We start from the raw sequence: 24,140 nt of genomic DNA on the forward strand, positions 1-24,140 counted from the left end.
CCATACCTTGCCTAGCCAACATGGTGAAACTCTGTCTCTACTAAAAATACAAAAAAAAAAATTAGCCAGGCACGGTGGTTCAGGCCTGTAATCCCAGCTACTCAGGAGGCAAAGGCAGAAGAATCGCTTGAACCCAGGAGGCGGAGGTTGCAGTGAGCTGAGATAGTGCCACTGCACTCCAGCCTGGGTGACATAGCAAGACTCCATCTCAAAAAAAGAAAAAAAAGTTCATGCACTTATGTGATGAGAGGCCCTCATTCAAAATCATGCTGACTTGAAAATAACACGGGCCGGGCGCGGTGGCTCAAGCCTGTAATCCCAGCACTTTGGGAGGCCGAGGCGGGTGGATCACGAGGTCAAGAGATCGAGACCATCCTGGTCAACATGGTGAAACCCCATCTCTACTAAAAATACAAAAAATTAGCTGGGCGTGGTGGCGCATGCCTGTAATCCCAGCTACTCAGGAGGCTGAGGCAGGAGAATTGCCTGAACCCAGGAGGCGGAGGTTGTGGTGAGCCGAGATCGTGCCATTGCACTCCAGCCTGGGTAACATGAGTGAAACTCCGCCTCAAAAAAAAAAAAAAAAAAGGAAAATAACACGACATAAATGGTGATATTTCTTACCCAAAGTAGAAGGAACAACTGGGGGGCAAAGAGGAATTGGGACACAAATAACCAGACCGAAAAAGGGACTGCCTAAAAAGACCCAAATTAAGAGGCAAGGCTAGGCAAGGTGAAATGGCTCATGCCTGTACTCCCAGCATTTTAGGAGGCTCAGGCAGGAGGATTGCTTGAGCCCAGGAGTTCGAGACCAGCCTGGGCAATATAGACTTCATCTGTGGTAAAAAATGAATTACCTGGGCATGGTGATGCATGCCTGTAGTCCCAGCTACTCAGAATGCTGAGGGAGGGCATCACTTGAGCCCAGGAGATCAAGGCTGCAATGAGTGAGCTATGATCACACCACCATACTCTAGCCTGGATGATGGACAAAGCTCCTATCTCAAAAAAAATTTAAAAAAAAAAGGCCAAGGCTAGTATTGCCTTTTTCAGTCCTGATTGATATTTGAAATTCTTACCTTAATTCTTAGTTTGTGTTCATTAACTTTTATTAAGAACTTACAGAATTATTGGCTTAAAAATATCTTAAGATACTTGTGGGTTAATACAGAGTTATAAGAAAACAGAGATCCCATGTATCCCTTTACCCACTCGCCCCCAGGAGTCATATCTTGCAAAAACTACAGTACCAGAGCATGCATGACCAAGACACTAATGATACAGACCATTTCCATCACCATAAGGAGCCCTCATGTTGCCCTTTTCCCACTGCCCTTTCATCGCATTTCCTTTTCCCCTGCCCTTATCCTCTGGCAACCACTGCTCTGATCTCCACATCTATAATCTTCTCACTTCAATAATGTTATGTAAATTGAATTGTGGTATGTAATCTTTTGGGGTTGGCTTTTTTCACTCAGCATAATTCTCTGGAGATTCATCTAGGTTGCGTGTACTGTCTGTTGTTCCTTTTTATTGCCGAGTAGTATTCCATGGTATGGATGTGCTCTTTATTTAACCATTCGTGCACTGAACGACCCCTGGGTTGTTTTCAGTTTGTGGGCTATTACAAACAGAGCTGCTGTGAACATAAGTTTACATATCTCTGGGATAAATGCCCAGGATTGCAATTGCTTGATCATAGGGTAATGGCATGCGTCAGTTGTTTGAAATTTTCCAGAGTGCCTACCATTTTACATTCCCATCAGCAATGCATGAGTAACCCAGCTTCTCCATATTCTTGTCCTCATTTGCTGTTGTCACTATATTTCAGTTTAGCTATTATAGCAGGGGATATTTCATTGTGGTTTTAATTTACATTTCCCTGATAGCTAATGATAAAGATCTTTTCTTGTTTTTTGTTTTGTTTTGTTTTTTTAAGACGGAGTCGTGCTGTGTTGACAAGGCGTGAGTACAGTGCCACAATCTTGGTTCACTGCAACCTCTGCCTCCTGGGTTCCAGCGATTCTCCTGCCTCAGCCTCCCAAGTAGCTGTGATTACAGGCATCTGCCACCACGCCGAGCTATTTTTTGTGTTTTTAGTAGAGATGGGTTTCACCATTTTGGCCAGGCTGGTCTCGAACTCCTGACCTCAGGTGATCCAGCCACCTCAGCCTCTCAAAATGCTGGGATTACAGGCTTGAGCCACCATGCCTGGCCTGAAGATCTTTTCAAGGGCTTATTTGCCGTCTTACATTCAGTGAAGTCTCTGTCTGTGGTATTTTGCCCATTTTCTAAATGGATTTTGTTTTTACTGTTGAGTTTTGAGAATTATTTACATATTCTAGATTCTACTCATCTTTTGTTGGATATATGGTTTGCAGATACTTCTCCAGTCTGTAGCTTAGTTTTCATCATTTTTACATCACCCACAGCCTGATTCTGAGCTCTGCAGGGCCAGAAACTACAGCAAGGGTGATACACATGTGATAAGCAAACTCGCAAAAACTGATGTATATATCAAAACATCAATTTATTAATGTTAGAAAAATAAGTATGACCATATCAAGCATTACCAATTATACGGAGACAGGAACTCTTACATGGTTGGTGAGGGTAAACTGGGCTGAGGGCAGTGGCACATGCCTGTAATCCCAGCCCTTTGGGAGGCCAAGGTGGGTGGATCACAAGGTCAAGAGATTGAGACCATCCTGGCCAACGTGGTGAAACGCTGTCTCTACTAAAAATACAAAAATTAGCTGGGTGTGGTGGCATGTGCCTATAGTCCCAGCTACTTGGGAGGCTGAGGCAGGAGAATCACTTGAACCTGGCAGGCAGAGGTTGCAGTGATCCAAGATCGCGCCACTGCACTCTAGCCTGGTGACAGAGTGAGACTCTGTCTCAAAAAAAAAAAAGAGTGGGTAAACTGGCACATCAGCTTTAAAGAGCAATTTAACAATGTCAGGTAAAATTCATCTACCCTATCAACAAGAAATCCGACTTCTAGAGAAACTAGGACCTGTGGAGCATGAGAGGCATTGTTTATAACGATGAAAAACAGAAATAAACGTCCACAGGGGAATGGAGTGGCATAGCCATACAGTGGAATAGTTGACAACAGTGAAAATAACATAACAGAAAATCTCACTGTGTAGTCATAAAGCAAGTTACAAAATAATAAGACCATTTATATAAAATTTAAAATACACAAGAGGATATATTTTTAGGGGTACATACATGTGTTAATGGTATAAAAAAACATGCAATGGAAATGATAAACACCAAATTCAGAATAACAGTTTATCTCTGGAGAAGGGGAATAAGAGAATGGGATTAGAGAGAGGTATGTCGGGGCTTTAACTGTATCTGTAGTGTGTTACGACCTAAAAAAATAACAAAAAAGCAATCAATAGAGTAAAATTTGCACTTTTCCTTTCTGGCTGCCTGACATCCAGCAGCCATCATGAATGACTCATAAATGATCCAGACTGGGAAGTCAATCATGATGGACTGCTTAACAGATACAAGTGGTCATAAGATGCTCTTCATCTAAAAAGGCAACAGCACCTAAAATACTAAGAGAAAACTAGTCAACTCACAAGACCACACCAGGCGTCATCTTCGTCAGAACTCACTTTGGTGCCTGAGGGCAAGACAACAGGCTTTGAATGATTTATGACTGCTGAAACCACACCAAGAAAGAGCTAACCACAGATTTTTAAGACATGACCTGTATGAGAAGAAAAGGACCTTAAGAAAATGCTGAACAGGTTCAGGCGTGGTGGCTCACACCTGTAATCCCAGCTCTTTGGGAGGCCGAGGCAGGCAGATCACCTGAGGTCAGGACTTTGAGACCAGCCTGGCCAACATGGCGAAACCCCGTCTCTACTTTAAGTACAAAAATTAGCTGGGCGTGGTGGCGCGTGCCTGTATTTCCAGCTACTCAGGAGGCTGAGGCAGAAGAGTTGCTTGAACCCAGGAGGCAGAGGTTGCAATGTGTCAAGATCATGCCACTGCACTCCAGCCTGGGCCACAAGAGGGACTCCATCAAAAAAAAAGAAAGAAAGAAAAGAAAATGCTGAACAGAATGCAGTTATAATAAAGTTATGTTATGAGGACAACAAATACCAGGGCTGATAAATTTAAAAGATACTGCATGGGCTTGATCTGTGGTGATTTTATTTTATTTTATTTTTTGGGGGGGACGGAGTTTCTCTCTTGTTACACAGGCTGGAGTGCAATGGCGCGATCCCGGCTCACCGCAACCTCCGCCTCCTGGGTTCAGGCAATTCTCCTGCCTCAGTCTCCTGAGTAGCTGGGATTACAGGCACGTGCCACCATGCCCAGCTAATTTTTTTGTATTTTTAGTAGAGACGGGGTTTCACCGTGTTGACCAGGATGGTCTCGATCCCTTGACCTCGTGATCCACCCGCCTAGGCCTCCCAAAGTGCTGGGATTACAGGCTTGAGCCACCGCGCCCGGCCTAAGCTACATATTTCAACAAAACTGGCCAGGCGTGGTGGCTTACCCCTGTAATTCAAGCACTTTGGAGGCCAAGGCGGGCGGATCACCTGAGGTCGGGAGTGCAAGACCAGCCTGACCAACATGGTGAAATCCCATCTTTAAAAAACAAAAAAACAAAACCAAAACTGGATGGTCAGTAGATGGGTTCTTATGCAACAATTATCTACATTTCTCAATATTATTAAAAATTACATTGAGAGCCTGTAAAATATGTAAGTTTGTGGACATGTAGCTCTCTATCAGAAAGGCTATACCGTAAAATTTTAAGAAATTGATCAGTACAGAATTCGATTCAGGAGAAAAGGTATGACCTTACGGCCAGCAGTTAGGAGCTAAGAAAACATAGCAGCCCATTTCTCCCTCTGGGGAGATAGACATTTGCCAATCAGACCAGTAGATGCCTGTTCGAGGATTTGGGTGATCGCTGCTTCAACAGTACTAGAAATAATAACACATCTTCCCCTCTCCCAAGGCTCCATCCCCCTTCTGTCCACTATCAGTCTATCAATCTTCCTATGAAGCCCGGATTGGCTTTGGGCATTTCCGGGCCTACGGTCATACACTTTCTCCCCACACACTCCCTCCCCAACACACTCCCCAGGATGCAGTTTCAACCAAAAAGACCAAAGTTTCAAAGCTTAAGGAAGAGGAAATAGTAGCAGGGCTTGTAACAGTCAAATCAATATTTACTCAGCACTGCTCCCCTCCAAGAACCACGAGATAACGAGTAGAAGCCTTGCACTATCTCGCCTAGACTCGTCGTTCTAAGGACTCTGCCAATTAGCACCCCTTAAGGCATTCCCTGACCATCCAATCTAAGAAGTCCATCAACCTGTTTAGTTTTCTTTAGACCTGTGTTTGCATTTGTATTGTCCGTTTATTTATTTATTATTTTTGAGACACAGTCTCACTCTGTCGCCCAGTGTAGTGGCACGATCTCGGCTCACTGCAACCTCCCGGGTTCAAGCGATTCTCCTACCTCAGACTCCCTAGTAGCTGAAATTACAGGTACGCGCCACTACGTTCGGCTAATTTTTGTGTTTTTAGTACAGACGGTGTTTCACCATGTTGACCATGTTCACCTCAGGTGATCCGCTCGCCTCGGCTTTCCAAAGCGCTGGGATTACAGGCGTGAGCCACAACGCCCGGCCTGTCCATTTATTTTTGTTTTCTCTTTGTCACACTAAAATATAAGTTCCATAGGAGCAGTGACTCGATCTGAGGCGCCCGGAAGAAAGAGCGACCGACGCCGATTGCCTTCAACAAGAGACCGCTAGCGGATAGCTGGATATTTTGGAGAGGGTCGCTCTGGAAGGAGGTGCTGCAGCTACCCTAGCTTCGCCATCCAAATCAGCCTGAACGAAGAAGTGCAGACACTCGCCCTGGCCCCTCCGTCCTGAAAAGCAGACTCACGCAAACAGCAGCAAACAGCGCGACAGAGTCCCAAGTTGCCGCCGCCTAACTTTCCTAGGCCGGAAGCAGCGTGGAGGCGTTGCCGGAAGTGGAGACCGAGGGCGGCGGAAGGGACATTTGATGTGGAGCGGTTGGGCGGGGGGGGCAGCTGCGGAATTCGAAGCCTGTGGTGCCCGCCGTCCCTCCCATTCCCCATCTAGTAACTCTCAAGCTCAGCCCACGTATCTCCCTGAGTGGAATCTTGGGCCCCAGACCAATCGATTGGGCGGTCAGCCCTCCCCTTCAGCGGCTTGGTCTGTGTTTGGAAAGTTGCCCCGACAACAGCCACTTCCGGGAGGGGGCTCCGCTAATCCCGTTCAGCCGGTCCGGTCAGAATCGGCTGCCCTCTCGGGCTGTATGGATAGTTGCCCCGGCAGTAGCTACGTACGGGCGTAGATTGCTGGGCCTCCGCACACCCCAGCCTTCCCCATTCGGGTTCAGAGCTTGAACTGGCAGCTCCTCTCTGTTTCACTGTTGCTCCTAGCAACAGCTACTTCCGGGCGTGAGTGCAGTTTCCCTCGCACACCGCGGACGCAGGAGCCTGAGGTTCCGGCCTCTGAGCGGCGGTTAGTGCGTCGTGGCTGCTCGCGACCCAGCGACCCTCGGCCGGCCGGACCCGCGGGCCACGTAACTCGGCCCTTCTCACCGCCTCAGCGCCGCTGCGGGACAGCCATGGTTCTGCTGCACGTGAAGCGGGGCGACGACAGCCAATTCCTGCTGCAGGCGCCTGGGAGCACCGAGCTGGAGGAGCTCACGGTGCAAGTGGCCCGGGTCTACAATGGGCGACTCAAGGTGCAGCGCCTCTGCTCAGGTGCGGCCCGCGGGCGCGCCCGGCCCGAGACAGACCGAGAGACGGGCGTGGGACGGAGAAAGAGGGGCAGGCTAGGACGAGGGGTCAGGTTTGTGAAGATTGTAGAAGAGATTTGCAGCAGCCGGGGGTGAAACGGGACGCCGGGGTTAACCGGAGATGAATAAGGAACCGGAGAAGGTCCGGCCGGTCTGGCACCCCCGGCGGGGAGGCGGGCCCAAGTGCCTCTCGGAGCCAGCATTTGGGGTGCTGCTAATAAGTGGAAACGGGCTGGGGAGGGAGGAGGGAGCCGAAAGGACTGGCTGAAGAGCATTGAGTGCAATTAACCAGTGTGAGAGGTGCGATGAGAACTGGGTGGGCTTTTAAAAGCTGAATTTCCTATTTTGCGTCGTTCGTGGTAAAGCAGCGAGCCACTTGGCTTTGGGACGGCCCCTTACAGTTGAAGCAGCCTTGGCGATCTTTCCTCGCCCTAGAAATGGCCTGTTGCTGGCGTTGCGGCGCCATCTCCCTCCCCCGCGCAGGTTCAGGGCACCGCTGTCCCGCAGAACCTCCCCGAAGTGGAAGGGCCTCCGTCTGTGCTATCCCACTGGGCAGCCGCCGGCCACGAGTGGCCATCGAGCATTTGGAATGTGGCTACTGCGGCCAGGCAACTGAATTTTACATTTCGTTTTAATTAAATATGTGTGTGTGTGTGGTGACAGTGTCTCTGTCGCCCAGGCTGGAGTGCAGTGGCGCAATCTCAGCTCACTGCAACCTTCGCCTCCGGGTTGAAGCCATTTCTCCTGCCTCAGCTCCCATGTACCTGGGATTACAGGCTCCTGCCACCACGCCCAGCTGGTTTTTCTATCTTTAGTAGAGACGGTTTTACCAAGTTGGCCAGGTTGGTCTCGAACTCCTGACCTCAGATGATCTCCTCCCCCTTAATCGAAAAGTGCTGGGATTACAGATGTGAGCCACCGTGCTTAGCTCATTTTTATTAATTTAAATAAATTTAAATCACCAAGTGCAGCGAGTAGCTACTGCATTAAACGGATAGCTTTTGAACTTGACAGGATGATGCTTCCTGATGCGGTCTAGGATATTACTAAGTGTTTATTTAACTGTCATTATGTACATATAGAAAATATAAACAGCTATTTGTAATAAATAGTACATTTATTTATGTGACTTATTAAATTACATGAATATGTGATTTATTATTAAATGTATTTATTACATTGCATGAATATGTAATTTTTGCACCGTGGAGAAATTCTTGAGGGTCATGGTTCTTTTCATGAAACTTATGTGTAGTTTCTTAATTGAGCTTGCAGCACAAATGCAATATTAAATGTTATTTTTAAGTTAAAGCATTTGCGGAGAAAAGGAATTCGTCTTCTTTTTCTAGAACATTATAAACATATAAATGTGCTGAATGCTAAGAGTCACATTAGTGAACTTAGAATTATTCTGCGGTCACCAGTGTCAGCTGTGACTCAGGCAGGCACTAGTGCTCAGCCTTCAGAAGATAAGGATGGGGCCAGGCACCGTGGCTCACACAGGTAATCCTAACACTTTGAAAGGCTGAGGCAGGCAGATCCCTTGAGCTTAGGAGCTCTAGATCAGCCTGGGCAACATAGTGAAACCCTGTCTCTACCAAAAATATAAAACAGAGCTTGGCATGCTAGCACGTGCCTGTAGTCCCAGCTACTCAGGAGGCTGAAGCATGAGAATGGCTTGAACCCAGGAGGTGGAGGCTATAGTGAGCTGAGATTGCGCCACTGCACTCCTGCCTGGGTGACAGAGCAAGGCCCTGTCTCAGAGAAAAAAAAGACAAGGATCAATAAGACCAGTCCCGTGCCCCCATGTCAGAGGTCCAGGCACATCGCAAGTGGCATATAAATGTTTGTTCCATAAGATAGTGAGCCGGATGGGCAAGATCCCTGACCCCTGGAAGCTTACATTCCAATGGGGTATGAGGTGTTATAATGATGACTGTGATAGATGTTGTCTAACCTCCCTTTATTTTTAAGAAATAAGTAGCTTAGACTGCAACGGGGAGAGAGACAAGAAACATCCCATTCAGTGATACCATTTGTTCATAATGTGTTCTTTCAGGTCAGGTGATGTCCTCACACAGTGTTATGGGAACACCTAGATCCAGGTGCCTCCTTCACAGGAAGGAGGGAAGAAGAGAGGGAGGAAGGAAGGTGATTTTGCAAGGTTAAAATGTGGACTGGTTTTGGGGTGAAAATATAAGGATTAGGAAAAATAGCTATGTTTTTGAATAGTGAACATGATACTAGAAACCCAAGTCCCTTGTCCTGTCTCTGCTACCTTTGAGGGATGTAAGCTGCTTTAAATCTTCCCCACTGATGTGTATAAATTATTTATGAAGTCTTGACATGAAGTTTTATAGAAGGTCTCAGGCCAGGTTCAGTGGCTCATGCCTGTAATCCCAGCACTTTGGAAGGCTGAGGTGGGTGGATCACTTGAGGCCAGGAGTTTGAGACAAAAAAAAAAAAAAAAGACATCAGCTGCAGCTGTGTCATCTGAGCAAGCCTGACATGATACAATCGTAAAGTAAGGAATGTGGGGGGAAGTTCATAACTGCTTTGCCTAATGTACAAGTTTAAATTAAATGAGATAGTCCATGTCAACGCATTTGGAAAACTATAAAACCCATGTGAATATATATTCAGGTGTTCAATGAGTAGTAATTTTGCCCCTCCTGAGTTCCAGGAAGCATAAGATAGCACAAATGTTTGGAGCACAGAATCTACAGGCTGACTGCCTGGGACAGGTGACGAGTTCCCGAGCTCCCTGTGCTGTTGGCTGAGGATGGGTGGATCAGTGACTCCTTGTCAAGGGTCCAGGCCAGGTGACATATAAATGTTTTTTCCACAAAATAGTGAGCCAGATGGGCAAGACCCCCGGTCCTTGGCAGCCTACATTCCAATGGGGTATGAGATGTTATGATGATGACTGTGATACTGTCTTTTGCTTATTTTTAAGAAATGGAAGAATTAGCAGAACATGGCATTTTTCTCCCTCCTAATATGCAAGGACTGACCGATGATCAGATTGAAGAGTTGAAATTAAAGGATGAGTGGGGTGAAAAATGTGTACCCAGCGGCGGTGCTGTATTTAAAAAGGATGATATTGGACGAAGGAATGGACAAGGTAAGTGAGCATTTCTCTTCTGTGTGCATGCTTGATATGTCCATAAGTATGAAAACAGTTCCTTTTTTTCTTTTTTTTTTTTGAGATGGAGTCTTGCACTAGTGGTGTGATCTCGGCTCACTGCAATCTCCTTTCAGGTTCAAGCAATTCTCCTGCCTCAGCCTCCTGAGTAGCTGGGACTAGAGGCATGCGCCACCATGCCTGGCTAATTTTTGTATTTTTAGTAGAGACAGGGTTTCACTGTGTTGGCCAGGCTGGTCTCAAACTCCTGACCTCAAGTGATCTGCCCTCCTCAGCCTCCCAAAGTGTTGGGATTACAGGTGTGAGAAAGCAGTTCTTTTCGTTCAAAAATCGACCTCATAATTTCTCTATAGACTTACAAAATACTGCACTCTGTGGCTCCTGTGGTAAAACTCTAATCTAGGATGAATTAGGTAGATAAAGGAAGTTTTGTCTTGCTCTTAATAAGTTGCAGCTCGCTTTTAAATATATTCGATGAACCAGATGAAATGACCCTTTCCCTTCTGTAGGTCAAAAATGGTGGAGTATTGGCAACTTCATATGGTTCAACCTAATAATTGTTGGCAGATACTTACTGAAATGTATTCAACGTTATGTTTTGTTACTGTTTGCAGAGGTCAGGGTATCTTTAGAGATACTGTGTGAAAGAGGAAAGGGAAGGAATGTCAGCACAGGGACTTCACCCATCAAGGACCTGCCTCTCTCTGGGACCGAGCACTTTAGTACGTGGCAAAACACTGAAGAAATTCTTCTCCTTTCAGTATTTGGCTGATCATGTGGAATTGATAATAATCCTTTTTGATAGCTTATTCTTTTTAACCTGCGCTGAAAGCTCCATTTAAAAAGCTGTAATTGATCAGCCCTAAAACACTGTTAGGAGCAGGACAGGATCCCTGTAAGTCCTTTACAAGCTCAAAAATATAGTTTTTAAAATACCAGGGATAGTAGGAATTCCTAGTATTATTTCCTTTGAATGTTAACCTGAAAAATGGTTGTCTTCCATATCTTTCTTACCTAAACTCATTCTCAATCTAGAGAGAGTCTAATTTTCAGAAGGAATTATATCAATGAAGAAAAAAGAATATGAGAGCCAGTTAACAGTTCAGTATTCATCCTTAAACCAGTATGTTTTTGTTTTGTTTTGTTTGAGACGGAGCCTCACTCTGTGGTCCAGGCTGGAGTACAGTAGCATAGTCTCAGCTCACTGCAACCTCTGCCTCCTGGATTCAAGGAATTCTCTTGCCTCAGCCTCCAGAGTAGCTGGTATTGCAGGCACCTGCCACCTCGCCCAGCTAATTTTTGTATTTTTAGTAGAGGTGGGATTTCACCATGTTGGCCAGGCTGGTCTAGAACTCCTGACCTCAGGTGATGCACCCACTTTGGCTTCCCAAAGTGCTAGGATTATAAGCGTGAGCCACTGCGCCTGGCCTAACCACTTCTATTCTAATACAATCTTGTGTTTCTAATATTTTCAATGTCTAATTGTGTTATTTATTAGGAATATATGCTTTCAACTTGCCCCGTTTTCCCTATATTTGGGCATTCCATCTTCATTTTTTTTGTTTGTTTGTTTCTAAGCTTTCAAGTTATTATTTCTTCCTGCTCTAGGGGTCAGCAAATTATAGGCTACAAGCCAAATTCAGCCAGTTGCCTTTTCATGTAAATAAAATTGTATGGGGATGCAGCCACCCCATTCACTTAAGTACTGTCTCCTCTTGTGCTGCTGTGGTAGAGCTGAGTAACTACACCCAACAAGACTGTGTAGCCTGCAAAGCCTAGAATATTTTACTATCTGTCCCTTTCCAGAAAAAATTCACTGACCCTGTTCATCCAACGACATGCGTTTCTGGTTTTTTGTAGCCTTTGCCACTTTGCAGAAAGCACACTCCAGGTCTCTGCTGTTGGGAAGAGATCTTCACCTAATTTCCCGCAGCCAAGTTTTTTGCCTCTCTTCCCTAAATTCTACACTTGCACTCTCTCAGTTCACTTACCCCTGACTCAGACAGAAGGGACTGAGATATTTCAGAAGAGTTTTAAAGAGGCTATGTATTTGACAGCTCTGTCTCTCCCACTCTCCTTTTTATCTTCATAGCTCCAAATGAGAAAATGAAGCAAGTGTTAAAGAAGACTATAGAAGAAGCCAAAGCAATCATATCTAAGGTTGGCTTTTTTAAATGATGCTCTAAAGCTTGTCTTTTGAGATAAAACTCCAGCTGTGGCTTCCAGAGTTACCTCTCAGCCAGCTTCCCTTTCAGCCTTCCCGAGGCAAAGGAAACGAGCATATTTGGGGTAGGCCGCAGCTTTTCCTTTCATAATCCTGACAGTTGCCCAGAGTCCTCTCAGTTCCTACAGGCAAACACACATTTTTGTTGGCTTGTGTAAATGTAGGTTCATGTGTAATACAAATGTGTGTAATACAAATGTTGATTTCATTTCTTTTACCTTTCAGAAGAACTTAAAGCTAAGTAGAGGCTATAGAGTAGCTCTCCAGATGCTTGATTGACTTAGTATGTATTTGATATAAATCAGTTTTTGTAATCATCGTCAGTATTTATATAAAGGCTATTTTATAGAGGGAGAAACATACATTTATACCATTGATGTATAGATAATGTGTATCTGGAGGAAAAGAATTTAAGGCTATTAAAAGAAGTGCTATCTGTATCTGTTGCTTGTATTTGTGTGTTGGTGATATTAGTTGCTAGCACCCTCAACTGCACGTCTCTCAATTGATAACCACTTTTCTTTCTGCTTCTCCTGACTTGCTCAGCAAAACTCTTATTTTATTTGTTTGAGACAGAATTTCACTCTTGTTGCCCAGGCTGGAGTGCAATGGCGTGATCTCGGCTCACCACAACCTCCGCCTCCCAGGCTCAAGCAATTCTCCTGCCTCTGCCTCCCGAGTAGCTGGATTACAGCTACTCAGATTACAGGCATGTGCCACCACGCCCAGCTAATTTTGTATATTTTTTAGTGCAGACGGGATTTCACTATGTTGGTCTGGCTGGTCTTGAAGTCCTGACCTCAGGTGATCTGCTTGCCTCAGCCTCCCAGAGTGCTGGGATTATAGGCATGAGCCACCGTGCCCAGCTGAACTGTTATTTTTTTTTAAACCAATATTTCTCAAACTCATCAAGCTCTTGACTAATCTTTGAAGAGCCTCAGCAAAGGCTGCCCTGAAGCTCTGTGCCTGTTAGTATAGTGAAGGCTCTATGTAAAAAGGCTCTATGAAGCACTACAGGAAAAGCCGTGGTTGAGTCTAGTGTTTGCGTGGTGATGGCATCTGGGCATGTGAGCACTTCTGAGGCCATGGCAAGGAAACAGTGGTCTGCCATTGTTCTGCACCTTTTGCCACATATACTTTGTATGTAGAACTCCTCTCTGGGTCACCTCACTTCTTCCCTTTGCCTGTGTACTTCTCAAAGTACTCTTTATCCTTTGCCCTCTTCCTCCCTTGGCATCTTTTTTTTTAATATTATTATTATTCTTTTTATTTTATTAATTTTTCTTGCTCCTCCCTTGGCATCTTATCTACTCTGCCAAATGCAAATTCCACCCTCTGCGGATAACTGAAGCTTCCATCCTTTCCCCTGACATCTTGCTTCACTTGCAACCTGAATTTCCAGCTGGTTGTGAGATGGTTATATCTGAACACTGGTCAGCACTTTGAAGTCCAGTTTTCTAGAAATGAGCTCTTTGCTTCCTCCCTTCTCTCCCCCTGAGTTTTGTCCCTGAGAATCAGCACCTCCTACGAGCTTCTCTGTTTCCAGTAAGAGAACTACAGTGTCTCAAATCCTCAGTGTCATCTTCAACACTTCCTCATTCTGTCAAACCTGGGTTTGAAGTGGGGTCCTGTACTGTCTGCTTCCATGATGCCTCTTAAATCCACCTCCTCCTTTCATCTCCACAGCTCTGGCTTTCTTTAAGGCTCCCCTGTAGCCTTTTGCATTTGGATGCCCACCAGGGTCCTGACAGTCAATTCAATTCCATTCTGACACTAACTGCTCAGACATAGTGCAGACCCCACAGGTCAAGGGCCAATCCTTCAATTCTGACACTGACTGCCTGGAGTTAGCATCAGACCCTAGGAGTTAAAGAGCAAGGTCACCAGCAAGACCCCTTATTTCAGATGCCAGCTGCAAATGAGGTCCCCAGGCCAGCCATACATGTGTCCAGCTTGACTGCAAAATTGGAGCTTCCCACAACACCCCCACTGATGTGCATCATCCAGCGCACATCAGCGTCTTCACCAATCAGGAAGCTTCACTGAGCCATAACGTCCAGGATTTTTGTGGATGTTTTGTTCAGTAGGCATGAGTGGTTAAAGTACTGGCCACGTGTTTGATGCCAACCTCTAGCCCCTGGAAGTGGAGGAAGCGGCTGAGGCTGAAAGCTCCAACCCTCTAATCACGTGCTTGGTCTCCCTGGCATGGCCAGCCCCTTTCTTGAAACCAAGTTACTGTATTAGCACAAACTCGGGTATGGTGAGAAGGGGCTCATTATAAATAACCAGACACTCCTGTCACTCAGGAAATTCCAAGAGTTTTGGAGCTCTGTGCCTGGAACTGAGTAACAAAGCCAGATATATTTGTTATTTATCACACCGTCCTCCGTGCTCTTCAGAGCCTACTACCTGGTATCCCTCCAGTTAGGTCTGTTCTTTTTTTCTCTTCCTTTTTTTTTTTTTTTTTTTTTTTTTTTTTGAGACAGAGTCTTGCTCTGTTGCTCAGGCTGGAGTCCAGTGGTGTGATTTCGGTTCACCTAACCTCCACCTTCCGGGTTCAAGCAGTTCTCCTGCCTCAGCCTCCTGAGTAGCTGGGATTACAGGTGCCTGCCACCACATCCAGCTAATTGTATTTTTAGTAGAGACCGGGTTTCGCCATGTTGGCCGGGCTGGTCTCAAACTGCTGACCTCAGGTGATTCGCCCACCTCAGCCTCCCAAAATGCTGGGATTATGTAAGGCATGAGCCACCGTACTCTGACAACTAGGTCTGTTCTATACCAACTACAAGATAAATCTCTCAGCATTACCACTCCTTCCCAGAAAAGGCAGTCACTGCCCTGGCCTAACAGAGGAAATGTGAACTCCTCAGCCTGGCTTTTGTGACCATTCAAAAACAAACTCCAGCTCAGCCAGCTGAAGCTGGCCTCATCTTCTCCTCTCCTTCCTGCCCCAGCCAAGGGGCTGGCGCCTGCTTTTCTTTGTTTCAGCTTGTCCTGAAGCACCCTGCTGACGTCTCCACCCCTTCAGTCTGTCTGCATGCCGAGCCCCACCTGCAGTGCCTGCTCCCTCTGCCGCATCTCCTGATCCTTGCTCCCATCTGTGCTTTATAATGTGGGCTGCGGTGTGCTTGGCTCAGTCCCTAAAATAGGTGGTAGTCACTTTGGGAGCAAGAACTGTTTGATTTCTTTTTGTTGCTCTGGAAGTCTCTGGCAAGGGTGTTGTACAAGATCTTCGTCGAGTTTACTGTATTTATTAGCCACACTGTGATAACAATGACTTTCTACTTGTAGAAACAAGTGGAAGCCGGTGTCTGTGTTACCATGGAGATGGTGAAGGATGCCTTGGACCAGCTTCGAGGCGCAGTGATGATTGTTTATCCCATGGGGTTGCCACCGTATGATCCCATCCAGATGGAGTTTGAAAATAAGGAAGATTTGTCGGGAACGCAAGTATGTAGTTCTTGGGTGGGCACTCCAGAGGGTGAGTTCATGGCCCTCCCAAAGCCCTTCGGATTAGATGCCCCTCTTCCGGATGTAGTGTGTTGCTCCCTACACAGCTTTCAGGTTTGCTGTGACCTGCTTCAGAGCAGAGTTCTGAATTCAGGAGTGGCCCCTGACAGTGTGGTACTCATGGGTGAGGGCTTTGGTCCCCATACACAGGAGGCGAGGACACAGTTGGTGAGGCTGCCCGTCAGGAGTAACTGAAAATGTTTCTGCTGTCTTTGGCCACTAAGAAGCCAGCTACCTAATTTCTTCCTATTTCTATCCACATGCCTCCATCCCTTTGCGTGGAAGTTTGTGTTTCTAGTCTTACCTATTGCTTCATGTTATTTTCTGACCCTTATGTTCCATTTTCCTCGGGTTTCCTCACTTCTTATCCTGTTGGACAGTATTCTTTGTCTAAGCCATCTTAAATAAATGGAATACGCAGAAGTACACAGGCAGCCCTATTCTATCTCGATTTAAACACCCAGCATGATGCCAGTGTCCTTCCTTGGCAGTGGCCTACAGATCCAAGACGAACTGTGTAGATCAAGGTGCAAAAAAGATATGATTTCCTTGTTGCCCAGTGGAGGAAGTTAACTGAGTCAGGGCATAAATGAAAACGTAACAGGGAAGGTACTGATATCAGCCAGGACTTTGAGTGGGTGGGGAAGTCAGGCCCTTCCATGGTGAGCGCAGGGAGAAATCTGTCCCCTGCCCCCTGCTGAAAATGGCTCAGCTGGGCTCTGCCCCCCAGGTGGGAGCACACAGTAAAGCCAGTTCTTACCATTGGCCCCAGGCAGGGCTCAGCGTCATTAAAGAGTCAGAGGCGCAGCTATGGTGGGCAGCCAAGGAGCTGAGAAGAACAAAGAAGCTTTCAGACTACGTGGGGAAAAATGAAAAAACCAAAATTATCGCCAAGATTCAGCAAGTAAGTGCTTTTGCTTTAACACGTCAGTATTTTTTGTTATTTCCTTTCAAACTGATAAAAATGTGCAGTGAATCTGAAAGATTTAAACTACTGGTACAACTATTTAATCCTATTGGCTCGAATTTAAACTGAAAATATCTTCTTTCTGTACACCAGCAAAAACTAGAGGAAAATATGGATTGATTGGCAATATCTAGAGTTTGTTTTAATATGTGGAGGAGAGGAAATATACTATGTTAATTTCAACCTTAAATATAGGGCTGCAAGTAAACAAAAATTTTCCTTGAAATGTAAAATTTAGCCCCACACTGATTCCAGGCTTTTTCAAACTGCGGATGCTCTGTATGGGAGGAGGAGGAAAGGCCGGAGACCTTTGAAGGACATCATGTAGCTCTGTCTACCTGCGGTGCCTCCTACGTCACCAGGCTGTGATTTTGGGGAAATGGGGCCATCCACCCTATGAAGATCCAGGGTCTGTGGCTCTGAGCATCCTCCCTTTCCCAGTGGACCTGCCTGCAGTGTCTGCCTTGGGAATGACGGAGACAGAGATGGCTTCGTGCAGCCTTTGGTCTCCACACAGTGAGAGTCCAGGGCTCAGAGCTGCACAAGAGCAAGCCTTCCCTTGATGATTCATGTCAGCTGAGCAGACGTGGGACCTGTTTATTTTTAGTAGTTGGCAAAGGCAATAGTAAAACATTTGTTGTAACTTTAAGGATTGTCACTGTAAGAACACCTTAATCCAGAATTTGCTCTGCTCTGCTCTTTGCAGAGAGGACACGGCGCTCCAGCCCGAGAGCCCATCATCAGCAGCGAGGAGCAGAAGCAGCTGATGCTGTACTATCACAGGAGGCAAGAAGAGCTCAAGGTAGCGGGGGCAGGTGGGCTCTTCACAGAGCTGGCGCCCAGGCATAGCCTGCATGCCTTACCTGGGGCTGGTGAGGAGAGGCGAGCTCTACAGGGTGCCGGGAGGAGTCTTTCTAGAGCTTCTGTCTGCAGGGTTGTCAGGGTTCTGTCAGGTGTCCCCCAGCATTAGATTTGGACGTGTCCTGCTTCTAGAAGGCAGGGCGAGGGGAGGTCAGTCTTGAACTCTTTCTTCAGTCTCTTTATGTGCAAAACACTTTCCTGAAATGCCTGCCTGAGTAAAACATATTTATTTCCAGAGATTAGAAGAAAATGATGACGACGCCTGTTTAAACTCTCCATGGGCGGATAACACTGCTTTGAAAAGACATTTTCATGGAGTAAAAGACATAAAGTGGAGACCAAGATGAAGTTCACCAGCTGATGACGCTTCTGAAAAGATGTTAAATCTAGTTTTCTTTTAGTGTGAATTTTTTAAATGGCAGTTATTCAAGGTTTTAGAACTTAATAAATGCATAGTCAGAAGAAAATGTGTAAATCATTTTTGTTTCATGTCAGCTATTTAGTATGTGAGGGTTTTCTCTGACAAAATACTAAACCTTCTTTTTCTTCCTGATTGTTTTGTATTCTCATGACAACTGGTTGTATTGGAGGAAAGCTGATGACCAGCAGTGACCACTAGAGGCCGCCAGCCACTCAGCGTGCCTTTTTCTCTGGGCCCTCTTTGTAGATCTATTGGAAGCCGGACTCCCAGCCTTGCTGGAGAGACTTCTCTAACCCTGCTGCAGGGTCTAACCGTAGCCAGGCGTCTCCCAGTCTTGAAGATGAAGTTTGCCTCCTAGCTGATGCCTGTCAGGGCTTGTATTCTGGGAGGGAAAGCTACAACTGTGATGGAAGTTGAGTAGCAAACTCATCCAACCTTGAAACAAATTCGTCTGTAGTTTCCTTCATCAGAATAGATCTTCTCAAGTCTCCTTCATCAGGATAGATCCTGAAAACAAATCTAGATTCCGTAAAGGGTGATGATGTCCCCCTGTGGATGCAGGTATGACTGTAGGCACAGCTTCATAGGCAGCTCAGTGACCAACCGTGGGATGAACGGGGTTGCCATCATCCTGGGTTTCTAGGATGCCTTTGAGTTTAAAGACTAACTCATCATCACTGTAAACCATCCAAGTAGCCTGAAAACTCTGGCACTTTAGCATCCACGAGACGCCTGTCAGACCGCCTGTGACAACCAGAAGTGGCCCAGACGTTTCCTCATGCTTGACTTTTGGTGCCTAGGGTCCTGTTCCCCTGGTTAAAGGGAACTTGGTGTGTACGCACTGAGAGAAAGTGGAGGGCGTGGGGCATCTCCCTGCTCGGGCCTTCCTGCCTTGGTGCCTGTGCTCCCCACCATCCTGTAAAGACGAACCCTGGGAGCAAGTGGAGGGGGCATGGGTATGGGTCCCGCTTGCTGCCAGGCAGTCTTGCCCGGGGCGTGGGGTCCCAGACCTGATAGCAAAGCCCCGTTCTCTAAAGTGCATGTAGCTGACTGCATCTTCTGCCTTACTCTTTTATTTTCAAATTTTGTAAAAGCAAATTTGCATCTATTTTCCTTTTTACTCAGTTATAGTTTTAAATGTCTCTATGAAAGAGTTTTGACCTTGGGTGATGTAGTGTATGCAATAAGATGGTGTGATTTTATTTCAGAAACATTCTGTCTTTGTCAATGTATGGCTTTGTGTGTGAAATTCATGCTCAGACTTATAAGAAAAAGTTAACCAAGCCATGTGATCATAGTAGCTCTCTAGGGAACTACTTCAGTATCAGAAATTCTTATTGACCTGCAATATGAATACTCTATTGGCAGTGGTAGTTATTCCATTGCTTCATATAATCAGCAGAATTTAACCCAAAAGTCACTCACCCCCAACACTACACTCCTTAAATACCCAGTGAGAAGAACCATCCTCTCTCCCTGCCCCTGTCTGCCTCAGAAGCCTCTCTGAGCTTGGTCTGTTTGGATACAGCAGATCTTAGGAAGTATGTGAGTAGCTTATTTGTAAGCCATCTGTGACAGGGGAGGCAGGTGGTCCCTGGTGCCTGCTCCGTCACCATGCTGTGTGTGTTCGCTTCATGCACTCGCTGACTCATCCGAGGTCAAAGCTAGTGACGGTAGGACCACAGAGTCACCTCCAGGAGCTTGCTCAGGATTTCCCAAGAAATCAATTTTATCAACAAACGTCATCTAGCCAGTGTTAGACTACTGATCAGCTTAAGCATGTGGTCTTGCTGTTATTCTTTTTATAATCCAGTCCGTCTTTGAGTCAATATCAAAAGGAAACCAAGGGCCTGTTATATGCGTGGTGCCCATCTGGGTCTGTGGTTTTGTCCTTTGACATAACTTGTCTTCTTACATGATTCATTCACGGAGACCAGGAATGCTAGTAATACAATTTGACACCACCTAAAACCCTTTCGACCAGCAAACTGACAGCATCAGGCAGTATTTGTCACAAGATTACCTCGTTCCTTGGCAACTGCTCAGCAAAGAATGTGCATCAAGCTTGAAATGAAGTCCCACATGCTTGCAGCACAGTAGCCTTAAGGGGGTCTGAGCTCTGCCAATTCCTTTCCAGAGCCTCAGCAACCACCCCCTTGGAGAAGTGATGAGAGAGGGCGGCTTGTCCCCGCCTCTCGCTGATCCTTGCAAGATAGGAGTTGCCCCTCTACTCTGCTGAAAGCCCCACTGGCCCTAGGGAGGGTTCAAGGAGAGAGGCGGCTGATTCCCAGGAGATGTTCAATGCCAGACATGATGGTAATGACAGCTGGCATTTATTGAGACTTTACTGTTTACCAGACAGTTGTACTGTGTGTTTGGTGCCTGCGTTCCCCACCATCCTTTGCCTATACATTTTTTTTCATTTATACCTCATAACAGCCAAATTAGAAACTACTATTGTCATCTCATGAGTTAGAAAACCAAAGTCCAAAGAGCTTAAATGGCCCCAGATGAAGCATCTGGAAGTAAACCTGCTTAATACACAGTAAGTTTCGGCTTGTACCTAATGTAGAGACTAAGTCTCTGGTGGACAGCGATGAGTGAACATTCATGAAGGCACAACTGAGGGGCACAAACGAGTGACATTTCTAGTGTGGGCCAGTGACAGCCTCTGATGATTTTAACATCTAAGCCCACAGTGGTGAGCCTGTGGATCTAAGACTCTGCTTTGTCCTCTTCAGTTCATGTCTTTTTTTTTTTCTTTGAGACAGAGTCTCACTCTGTCACCCAGGTTTGAGTGTGGTGGCTCACGCCTGAAATCCCAGCATTTTGGGAGGCCGAGGAGGGCAGATCACTTGAGGTCAGGAGTTCGAGACCAGCTTGGCCTACATGGAGAAACCCCGTCTCCACTAAAACTACAAAAATGTAGCTGGGCATGGTGGCTAGTGCCTGTAATCCCAGCTACCGAGGAAGCAGAGGAGGAGAATCGCTTGAACCCAGGAGGCGGAAGTTGCAGCGAGCCAAGATCACGCCATTGCACTCCAGCCTGGGCAACAAGAGCAAAACTGTGCCTCAAAAAAAAAAAAAAAAAAAAAATGAGGAAGAGACGCTGGGTGCTGTGGCTTACACCTGTAATTCCAGCACTGTGGGAGGCCGAGGTGGGCGGATCACCTGAGGTTGGGAGTTCAAGACCAGCCTGGCCAACATGGTGAAACCCCCGTCTCTACTGACAATACAAAAATTAGCTGGGTGTGGTGGTGCATGCCTGTCATCCCAACTACTCAGGAGGTTGAGGCGGGAGAATGGCTTGAACCCAGGAGGCAGAGGTTGCAGTGAGCCGAGATCTGTTACTGCACTCCAGCTTGGGCAACAGGAGCAAAACAAGTAAATAAATAAAATGGTGTAGTAAAACATTCTCTCCTGATACCCCCATCTTTCTCTCAATACTGCCTCACTTATCCGTGCCTCTTCATAGAAGAATGACTTTCATAGATAACTCTAGGACAGTTGTCCACACCTGCTGTCCCCTCCCATCTTCTCCTGACGCTACTCCAGCTAGCTCTGGTCCACATTACTCATATCCACACCACCTCACAAAAGTGGCTCTTGCCAAGGTCACTGCTGGCTTTTGTGCTGTTGAATCCAGTGGTCCATCATCTGCGTGAGTTCTCAGCAACACTTGAGGCCTCCCAAAGTGCTGGGATTACAGGCGTGAGCCACCTTGCCTGGCCAGTTTGTGGCAATTTGTTACAGCAGTCACAGGAAACTAACACAGAGCCTAAAGTCTAAGTCCTTCACCAGGACCCACCCCTACACCAACCATCTCCTCCCATGCTCTTCTGCAGACAGGCCGGGTGCGTTCCCTCCCAGGGCCTTGGCACGCACCTACCTCTTCCTGGAGTTCTCTTTCCTCCCTTTCTCGAGGCTTGCTCCTTCCCTTCCTTCTGGTTTCTGCTCAAACGCTGTCTTATTAAAGAGACCTTCACTGGCCATTTTGATAAAATAGCGCCCATCCCACAAAAAAGTGCTCCATGTGGGCAGGACTTCTGTTTGGTTCACTTTCTAGGACAGCACTTGATATGGACATACCCTTCCTTCCTCCCTTTCTTCCTCCCTCCCTCCCTCCCTCTTTCTTTCTCTCTCTTTCTTTCTTTCCTTTCTTTCCACCTTTTGAGGCACTGTCTTGCTCAGTGGCCCAGGCTGAGGTGCGGTGGCACAATTGTAGCTCACTGTAGCTGTAACCTCTTGGGGTCAAGCAGTCCTCCTGCCTCAGCCTCTCAGTTGGCTGGAACTACAGGTGTAAGCCATCATGCCATGATAATTAATTTGTGTGTGTGTGTGTGTGCAGAGATGGGGTCTCACTGTATTGCCCAGGCTGGTCTTGAACTCCTGGCCTCAAACAATCCTCCTGCCTCAGCCTCCCAAAATGTTGGGATTACAGGCTTTAGCCACTGTTCCTGGCCCCTACTCAATTTTTAAAAAAATCTCTATTAGATAAAGGACTGGCATTTAAAAAATGTAAAAAATCCTTAAAACCCAACAATAAGAAAACAAATAACCCAATTAAAAAATGAGTAAAATATCTGACCTCATCAAAGAAGTTGTACAGATGGTAAATGAAAAAGTATTTATTGAATGAACAAATGAATGGGATTTAATGAGTTAGGACACTTTTTTGTGGCTCCAGTTCTTTTAGGGCCTTGCCTGGGTCCTTTTATTGTTGAGTTTTTACCTACCACACCCGCTCTGTGTGCTGTGTCCCTGTAAGACAGCACCACGTGTCTCATTTAACTTGGTCTGTTTTCCATGGATGCTCATGTGTATACTGGGTTCTCCCAGGATGGCCTCCCTGCAGGGTGGGAATGAGTGAGCAAATGAAAAGGTGAAAGCCCTGTGCATGCAGCGCTGGTGCAGGATCGTCCTTCGAGCGTGAGAACGTGGCGCCCTGTCCTGGCGGCAGTGAGGGCTGGAATTTGAAGGTGCTGATGGATCCTTCCACCCCAGCCTCTGTGAATGCATCCTCTGTGAGATGCAGACACCTCCTCGTGCTGGATTCAGGATGGGGAGACAAAATTGGAACAAATGACAGCTGTGCTTGAGAAGGAGAATGTAGATGCCCCCTCACCCACCCCTCGGTAATGAAGGTGCGGGAATCTGTGGTTTCCTGGACTTCGAGCAGGAAGAGTCACCTGCGATACGGTGGGAGCCCATGGGCTGGACCCTTCCAGAGCCCAGCCAAGTTGGCTGACCGGCCTGCCCACCTCTAGGAGAGCCACATTCTCCTTTCTTTCTTCTGGGTCACATTCCTGGAGGCACTGAATATGTCAACCCGGCATTTCATAGTTCAGCCGTCCAAGCGCAGCAAAGGGCAAGATCCCAGGCTGAAAAGGTGTATTTTATATTCACACACTTGACTTTATCAAGACCCTGAATGAATTTTGCTGAAATAAATATTCACTTTTGGGTTTTGTCCAACTATGTGAAGTTTCAGTCCCAAGAAGTCTTTTCTCTCTTTTTAAAAGCATATTAAAAGTGACTGAAAAGAAGGATTTAGAAATGAATGGCTATATTTCAACATGTCTTATACAATGAAAAGGAGTAAATGCTATAATATTTCTTACAGAAACGGATTTAAGCAAAATGAGATTTAGAGCCCCGTGGCTGTTCATTGCAATGTGAGACAAATGTCCTTGTAGGTCTCCGTATAACGTCCTTGCAGACCTCAGTATTCAGACTTGAGCCGTAAAAGGGAGGTGAGCATTAGGATGGCTGCCCGTTCCGTATTGCCTGAGAGAGACCACCACCCTCCTTGTAGCACTAATCCCGCCACCCTCACGAGCCAGAATGATTGGTGCCCCTGGTGGAAATTACTATAGCTATAAGAAGTACTCACATGGGCCCAGCGCGGTGGCTCAAGCCTGTAATCCCAGCACTTTAGGAGGCCGAGGCGGGTGGATCACGAGGTCAAGAGATCGAGACCATCCTGGTTAACATGGTGAAACCCCGTCTCTACTAAAAGTACAAAAAATTAGCTGCGCATGGTGGCACGTGCCTGTAATCCCAGCTTCTCAGGAGGCTGAGGCAGGAGAATTGCCTGAACCCAGGAGGTGGAGGCTGCGGTGAGCCGAGATCGCGCCATTGCACTCCAGCCTGGGTAACAAGAGCAAAACTGCGTCTCAAAAAAAAAAAAAAG

At 46.4% G+C, this 24,140-nt stretch overlaps 1 protein-coding gene across 1 annotated transcript; it reads left to right on the plus strand.

Annotated features, from left to right (window-relative positions):
- Window positions 1–5,882: 5,882 nt before the first annotated feature.
- Window positions 5,883–19,163, plus strand: CFAP298 (cilia and flagella associated protein 298). The gene is given in 7 exon segments (XM_032277021.1): window positions 5,883–6,784; window positions 9,776–9,943; window positions 12,057–12,124; window positions 15,480–15,638; window positions 16,471–16,602; window positions 17,372–17,467; window positions 17,763–19,163. Coding segments are annotated over 7 exon segments (1,464 nt in total). The 5' UTR covers window positions 5,883–6,054; the 3' UTR covers window positions 17,874–19,163.
- The last annotated feature ends 4,977 nt before the right edge of the window (window positions 19,164–24,140 follow it).

Source organism: Sapajus apella, unplaced genomic scaffold (assembly GCF_009761245.1).
Source record: "Sapajus apella isolate SASKATOON/1434 unplaced genomic scaffold, GSC_monkey_1.0 scaffold8, whole genome shotgun sequence".
NCBI lineage: Eukaryota > Metazoa > Chordata > Mammalia > Primates > Cebidae > Sapajus > Sapajus apella.